The sequence below is a fragment of the Salminus brasiliensis genome, chromosome 8 (genome assembly GCF_030463535.1).
Source record: "Salminus brasiliensis chromosome 8, fSalBra1.hap2, whole genome shotgun sequence".
In the NCBI taxonomy this organism is placed as follows: Eukaryota; Metazoa; Chordata; class Actinopteri; order Characiformes; family Bryconidae; genus Salminus; species Salminus brasiliensis.
In genome coordinates, this window is record NC_132885.1 from 19835678 (window position 1) to 19843692 (window position 8015).

At 45.2% G+C, this 8015-nt stretch overlaps 1 protein-coding gene across 2 annotated transcripts; it reads left to right on the forward strand.

The window, feature by feature from the left end:
- Positions 1 to 368: 368 nt before the first annotated feature.
- tent5c (terminal nucleotidyltransferase 5C) lies at positions 369 to 6944 on the forward strand. 2 transcript variants are annotated; one of them, XM_072685154.1, is made up of 2 exons: positions 369 to 554; positions 1721 to 6944. In XM_072685154.1, the coding sequence occupies exon 2, from the start codon at positions 1752 to 1754 to the stop codon at positions 2910 to 2912; it is 1161 nt and encodes a 386-aa protein (XP_072541255.1). In that variant the 5' UTR covers positions 369 to 554; positions 1721 to 1751; the 3' UTR covers positions 2913 to 6944. The 2 variants fall into 2 exon arrangements, with proteins under 2 accessions (XP_072541255.1, XP_072541254.1); XM_072685153.1 differs by lacking the exon at positions 369 to 554 and adding an exon at positions 735 to 778.
- Positions 6945 to 8015: the final 1071 nt, after the last annotated feature.

Sequence of the window (8015 nt, forward strand, 5' to 3'; positions counted from 1 at the left end):
TCAGATCACGGAACCGCTAACAGTCCCTTTCTCGGCCGCTAGAGCTCTTCTCTCCCACATGCTGAGTGAGGCTCGACCTACGCGTATGGTTACCGGGCAACGCAAAAAACCTGCTCAGCCAATCGCGCGGCCGCTGCGCGCATTGATACCAGGCAGCGGAGTCCTGTCAGTTTTTAAAATTCAGCAGCGTGACCGCCGAGGAGCTTCACTCCGAGCCCTGCGTGGTAAATATCATCCACACTCTAGCGAGTCTGACTGCGGCTTTAATCGCAGGATACGAGGTGGCTGCGGTGCGCCCTGCAGCACATGTTTTCAGAAATATAGTGCCGCGCGGTGGAGGGCGGCGTGTGGTCATATTTTTACCCAGTGAACTCTTCGGCTTAAAAGAAGGCGGCGCAGCTCTTCAGCCCAGAAGCGCTGGTGTCTTTATGTGGAGCGGAGAGCGAGTGGACGGACGGATGGAGGTGTGGGCACTAAACCTTAGCTAACGTCCGCGTGGTGCTCTACTTACTGTGTTGAGTAGCTACATCGAGTGGATTCGCCTTTTACTGCAGGTTTGATGCTTTCGCATTTTTACGTGGTGAAGATAGCGGATGTTTTTCGTGTTTAGGCTGTTTGTGTATTTTGGGTCAGGGTGGGCAGAAGTTTGAGACTCGCTAGTTTTGGGGGCTTGGCTGGATTATGAAGATGAGAACTGCTTCTCACTCCGCCGCTTTAGTCGTGGTGAAGTTTAGCTGGTGATGGCCGCTGCTGAAGTAGCTGGAAACGTCGCTGTCAGGTTTGGACATGAAGGCAGTGTGAAGAGTGGTTTGGTGAAGACTGTCACGTGTTGTCTCTTTAAAGCCCGGGTGCTGCTCGCGCTGCTCGCTGTTCTCACAGGACCTTTAACTCGTTATTGTATGGAGTTGTTTGGCTCGTCAGTTCCAGCTCTTTGGTAACTGCACTCATGATCTGCTATAACCCTCGACTCTCGTGGTCAGCTCGGCTGAAGCGCTCACACTCACACGCTTCTTTTTTTAAATTTTTTTTTATTTTAAGGTTTTTTTTTATTTGGGTATTTCTGGGTTTTTCCGTCCTGGTTTTGAGGGGATGTAAACAGCAGGACTCTCCTGTGTGCAGCGCGGCTGTCTGTCTGTCTGTCTGTCTGACTGACTGACTGCTCGATTGTTGCTGAAAGCTGCTGCGTCTTTCTGGAAACTGGGGGAGTTCGCTAGCTAACGTTACTGTGGGCTTTCTCTTTTCACTGGCTGTGGAGGTCTGGTCCAAAGGCAACACTTTTATCATCGTGACCGAGCGTGTTGTCCAAACTGCTTTGTCGCTCGTAATTCGTCTAGATATGGTGTCAGTAAAAGTATGTAGCCCTGATAAAGTTGGGCTTATTAGTTAGTTCTCGAAGGATTTGGTAGAAACCTATCTGTCTATTTATCTGTCTATTTATCTGTCTATTTATCTGTCTATTTATCTGTCTATTTATCTGTCTATTTATCTGTCTATTTATCTGTCTATTTATCTGAAATTTCGTTTAAGCTTTAGGTTAGGTCCTAAAATGTGCATATTTAATGAGTTAAAATTAGGCATGCTTTTATGTAACTTTTTAACTTTAACCAAGCATCAGGCCCAATCACACAAGTGTGCTTCATAAATATAATAATAATAATAATAATGATGTGTTGTGGAACCAGCATGTATTTATTAATGTGTTTTTTATTTTTTTTTGCAGTTTGTCTGAGAGAACCTCAAGAAAGGCAAACATGGCTGAATCCTCATCCAGCAGCGAGAGCGAGTCCTACAGCGTACTCACCTGGGACCAGGTGAGCCGCTTGAACGAGGTGCTTACCGAGGCGGTGCCGGTCCACGGCCGTGGCAACTTTCCCACCTTGGAGGTCCGGCTGAAGGACATTGTGCAGATGGTGCGTAACCGTCTGGAGCAGAGGGGCATTCAGGTCAAAGACATCCGCCTAAATGGCTCCACAGCCAGCCACGTCCTAGTGAAAGACATCGGTTGGAGCTACAAAGATCTGGACATTATCTTCAGAGTTGACCTTCCCCAGGAAGCACAGTTCCAGCTCATCAAAGATGTGGTGCTGGGTACTTTGTTGGACTTCCTGCCAGAGGGGGTGAACAAGGAGAAAATCACACCCATGACCCTGAAGGAGGCTTACGTGCAGAAACTGGTGAAGGTCTACACCGAGCAAGACCGCTGGTCCCTCATCTCCCTGTCCAACAACAACGGTCGCAACGTGGAGCTCAAGTTTGTGGACTCGATCCGCAGGCAGTTCGAGTTCAGTGTGGACTCCTTCCAGATCATTCTGGACTCCCTGCTGTCGTATTATGACTTCTCAGAAAACCCCATGTCTCAGCATTTTCATCCCACTGTGGTTGGGGAGAGTGTGTACGGAGACTTTGCTGTTGCTCTGGACCACCTCAGGAACAAGCTGATAGCCACCAAAAGGCCCGAGGAGATCCGTGGCGGTGGGTTGCTGAAATACTGTAACCTCCTGGTGAGGGACTTTAGGCCCACGGATGAGGAGGAGTTCAAAGCCCTGGAGCGTTACATGTGCTCTCGGTTTTTCATCGATTTTCCTGACATTGGCGAACAGCAGAGGAAACTGGAGGCCTACCTGCAGAGTCACTTTGTGGGCGAAGAGAAGAGCAAGTATGACTACCTCATGATCCTGCGACGGGTCGTGAATGAGAGCACAGTGTGCCTCATGGGACACGAAAGGAGGCAGACGCTCAACCTCATCTCACTCACAGCTTTCCGGGTGCTGGCCGAACAGAATGCCATACCGGACGCGTCCAGTGTCACCTGTTACTACCAGCCGGCCCCTTATGTCAGAGACTTAAACTTTAGTAACTATTATGTGGCCTCGTGTAACCAGTCCATTCCAACATGGCTGCCGTGTAACTAAGACACTCGACAGAAGATGCTTCGTCGTCAGGGGGAGGATAATGATTAGAAAGGCTGGCTTTTGGGCCGTAACTTTTCCCCTGCAAGCATAAAATATACATTTAAAAAGGACTGTTTGCTTTTTGTGTTTTTCCCTTCCTTTTTTTTTTTTTCTTTTTTTTTGGGGGGGAGCTTATTTCTTATCTGCAGAAGGGTCGAGACCTTTGGCTCCAAAGTGATATATTTTTAGTGCTTAGATTACATTTCCTTATACTGATGGTTCTCCTTTAAATTTGGTTTGTTGCTTATATTTGTGTCTCTGATCAGAGTAATGCAGGCCTAAATTCTTATTGTGCCTTAATGCCTCCCTAACACAGATGGTGAAAGTTAAAATAAAAAAACAAAAAAATCTTGAATATTCAGGGGAAAAAAAAAGTTTGAGGAACAGTGTTGATCATGTTCTTGTGATAAAAAGTAAAGGAAAAATATGGAAAAAAAGCTAAAAACTGTTGTGTAAATTGGGGAAAAAAAAATACAAAAGTCTTTTGGGGAGAAAAACATGAGCACAGGCTTGAACAGCAAATTCCAAAGTGCTATAATGAGGGTTTTTGTGTGCTTTTTTTTTTTTTTTTTTTTCTTCCCCCATTCCTCCCCCTTTTTAACCACTGGTAAACTGCTAATATCTTTAATAGCCTTGGGCTTAATGAGCATTTTTAACTCTTCCTGTTGCTCAGCTAATCCCAATCAGTTCTAGTGGGGTGAAGGAAGCTGCACGCTTCTGCTCTAATGGTTACAGATATGAAAGCGTTGTTGTGAACATGCCATTCATGGTGTACTTCAGTCTCCTGCATCCTTTACTGGGTATTTTTAGTGTTCTCCAGTACATGCTTTCGACCGCTATACATGTGCCATCTGTAAACTCGGTCAGGCATGCATTTGTGCAGTTGCTGTAACTTCTGAGTCCCGCCAAGTCACTAAACATGGTAATAGCATGTTGTACAGAAGGACAGTTCCTCCTTAAGGTTCAGGAACAACGTTTCTGTGCTTGAAATGGGCTGTGTAAAATGAGGGAAGGTTTTGGCTACGTCTGCTACAGTGAGGATAGGTCTAACTTTGAATGAATGGCCTGAGCATGGAAGTCTGTTTTAAATGAACACTGAGGGAGGGAGAGCGTGCGAGTGTGTAAGAGTGAGCAAGTTTGTCCCTTCCCTTAAAAGGATAAGGCATTAGGTGTTCAGTCCTTGAGTCTATCGTGATCCTTAGCAGGCTTTGCATCGCTGTGTAACGAGACTCCACGCCGGTGTCACACCACTCTAAATTTATCTGGTGAGGTGCACGAGTTGAAGGGGGTGGGAATATGGGAATATGCCTACGCTGGTGCTGGTAGGACAGGCTTTCTGCTGTGACGACCACCTTACATGTGCGTGTGTCACATTCCTCCTCATGTGAGGCGTGATCTCCTACGCTGGGCACCCTTGTCTGGTCAAGAAGAGGAAGAGCTGAGGCAGGGCCTCTTCGTGGAAATGTGCTCCCTTCCAATTCTGGATTTCACTGCGGATGTGATTGATGTTTCACACTCAATTTTGATCCAGATTAAGAGTCAGTGTCTCTCACACTCCATTCTGATTTAGAGCTCCTCCCGTCACATTTAGTCTTCCGTGGAGCTCCCACCCAGACAGGTTATCAGTGTCAACTGCCCGAGCTCTGTATTTCAAACTGTTACATTTCTGTGACCCAGGACGGAAGTTGACAGCAGCAAGGACTTGGCTGTCCAGATTCTACTGCCTGCCTGCACTCACTCAGCACATGGAGAGAAATGGTGGAGATCCCTCTGGCTGCCCTTATGTAATGGCTAGCAGCTGCCCCAGTGGCCCTTACCAAGGCTTTTCCTATCCCCTCTTTCTGCTCGCTCTGTGTGCACACACACAGCTGCTGCCGGTTCAGCATGTACAGGCACACTAGCACACGCTCCGATAACCTGGAGAGCAGGGCTCGGCCTCTTATCTGCCTCTCACACAGACTTTGGGAGGGAGGAGGGGGTGGGTCACAGTAGCCCTCTGCAGGCCCTGGTCACACCCCTGGGTCAGAGCATTTTGAACCTGGGTTTGTCTCTTCCCTTTTTTTTTCTCTCCCCTCCCCTTTGCTAGCTGCTATCAGTTATTGTTTGTGTGTAGAAATGTAGACTGTGGACCAGTGTTTGAACCAGCAACGAAACACAAGTGCCTTAACTTGGTGGCAGTTTGTTTTGAGTGTGTGGAAAAAGCATTGACCGAATGACCACATTTTTGTAGTTCTGTGTATCGTTATTACTCTTTCTTTTTTTTATTATTTTTCATTTATTATTACTTTCCAAATATGCCGCTTTTCCTACTTTTTTTTTTGTCTTGTCAGAGTGAAGGGGTTTGGAACAAGTGACCTTCTGGAGCTAGGTTCATTTGGTGTATTTTTATTTTTATTATTTTTTTTTCTCTCTCTCGTCTCGTTGCGGTCAGCCCTCACATCCTGCTACCCTGCTTTTCTCAAACCTAGTTGTCTAGTCATTCCAGTAATGGTTGCTTTTGAGGTTTGTGCGTTAACACCCCCATCACCTCCCACCCCACCACCAGAGCGGAGCATAAAGGGTTGTGCCGTTATTGTCATATCCGAGGATGAATGACTCAAACAGCCCAGAGAATAGATGCACTTTAAAAGTCCTTCTAAACCAGGTAGCTGGTAGCAGGTAGTGTAAGCATATAAGCTCTAAATGAGACACGAGGCAGCGGCTGGCTGACTAGATCTCAGGGAGATGGGATGTTTGTGGGTTTTCTTTTGACTTTAACCTGTGGCTTGTACCCTACATCTTTTAGTGTGACCCAGGATATGCATTTAGAGTATGTTTGTCCTGTCTGCATTTCTGCTTTCAGCAGTTGGTGATCAGTGGTTTTGGTCTCCTTATGGGAGGCCTGATGGATTGTTGGCCAGGTTCTGCAAATTAAGGTTGTCATGTGTTGTCCCAAAAAAAAAAAAAAAAAAAACCCCAAAAACAGCTGTAGGATATGTTTGAGAATGCTGACATTGTGTAGATAGCAACCCTGCTGTAGCTTGTAATGATCTGCTCATGACTAGCTCCTAAATCGGTGGTTCCCAACCTTGGTCTTGGGTTGATCTGCACCCTGCATATTTCGGTAGGGGGGGGGGGTCCAACTAATCAGTAAATCACTAATCTGTATCAAGCCCTTGCTGTGTTGGAATGGTGAATGGGAAAGACTAAAATGTGTATAGGACTGGGAGGTACTCCAGGACCAGGGTTGAGAACTTGTGACCTAGACAGAGCCTAACATGATCTAGGTTTATAGGTGCAATGTTTCTTGTAAATAGGGAGGAGTTTGAAACTTGCAGTTAAGTGGTTGTTTTATAGTAATGCAGATGTGTTTTTGTTCTTTCAAACCCCCCCTCCTTCTCCCTCCCCAGCTGTAATTCCAAATGAAATTCCCAATTCTGACATTCTTCTTCCTGTCTGTGGATGAAAGATGGTTTTGAGCTTTGCTTGTATGTTGCACTACAGCTCTGAATGCATAACTGTGTCTGTGTCTGTATTTGTCTAGTGTTTTGCTGGGCTCGGACGGGGGTCTAAAGTGCGAGTTTTGCTGATGCTGGAGGGCCTTTATTTTAATAGCTCCAATGCTACAGTGCGGGAGAATTGCAGTAGATGCTGTTTACATTTTGTTTCTATCTGCTGTTTGTCTGACGAAGCCAATGATTGTGAGTTGAAAAGGTTAATATATGGAAGTGTTGCACTATATATTCTTTTGAATTTCATTGGAAAGATCTTATTTGTCAGTTTGGTGATTTGAGGACTATGAAGATATTTCCTTATACCATAGCCCCGTTTTCTTTTTCTTTTTTTTTTCCTTTTGTTTTTTCAGCACTTTTACCTCACTTTAAATTTCCTTTGGATGGAACTGAACATTGGGAAATGTGTATGTGAAGAGGGGAAAGAAATAAAGTATTGAACCCCACACCTCTTGCTGCTTGTATTTCTTTCATGCCAGAGGGGGAGAGGTTTATTTAAATGCTACATTGGTGTACCATTAAATAAGCCATTAAAAACAATTTGCCTAATTCTTTTATTTAGTGTCTTGTACTCAATACTCTACATCCCCTGGGGCGAACACAGAAATTTACATATTTCTCTTATTGTCTTTCTGCTTTCAAAAGTGCCAGTTTCTTTAAAGCTGGGGTCCAAATTCCCCAAAAAGAGGCTCTATTGGTCCAATTCTTCCACATGACCTTTTAATGCAGATAATAACTGCAAATTAATTTAAATAAATGTTTATTGGACACATGCTGCTTGGTCTCTGAGATGAGTGAGCTATAGATAACAGTTTGTGAACTGGCTGGTGTATTTAGGTCATAGTTTTGGTGGTAGTCCCTGGTTCCAAGCCCTTAAAGTCACGTTTCTGGAACAATGCCTTCCTGTTTGTGCCACATCAGAACGTTTAAGCATTCCTTCTTGCACTCAGCGGTTACTCATCATGGCCTTGCATCCCCCCCTTCCCCCCCCTTGGCGCACTCCAGCAGAGCTACGTGTCAGCACCCTGCTACAGATGGGCGCTCTGGGTTGGTACGGTATTGAGCCATGCCTCAGTCTTTTGGCAAAAGCTGGTAAACTTTTGAGGAATTCTTAAATTCCTCAATTCAATTCCTGAATCTGGTATGAATCATATGATGCACACACCTTCATATACGCTCCATGGATATAAGCACTGCTCATTTATGGTTTCTTCTTAAATCAATGATGCAGTTTATCATGCCTTTTGTTGGTGTACCTGTCTCCTCTGTTCTCTACAGGACGTTAAATGATCACCACCCACCTCCTACACAACTCCTCCCAAAGAGTATTGAATGGAACACCCATATTTCAGAGAAGATGTTGGCACTGTGTCAATAGGTTCTTGTTTCTCTTCTGAGTCCTATTGTATTGGCAGTACGTCTATTATTGTCCCAACTGACACTAGATGAGTTGTGCGTGTGTGTGCATTTGCACGTCAGTGTTTGCAATGGGTGCTCCTTTAAGTTGCTGAATGCATCTATTAGAAGGGGTGTCCCCAAACTTTTGGACCTATAGTGTAGAATTGTAGCTTGC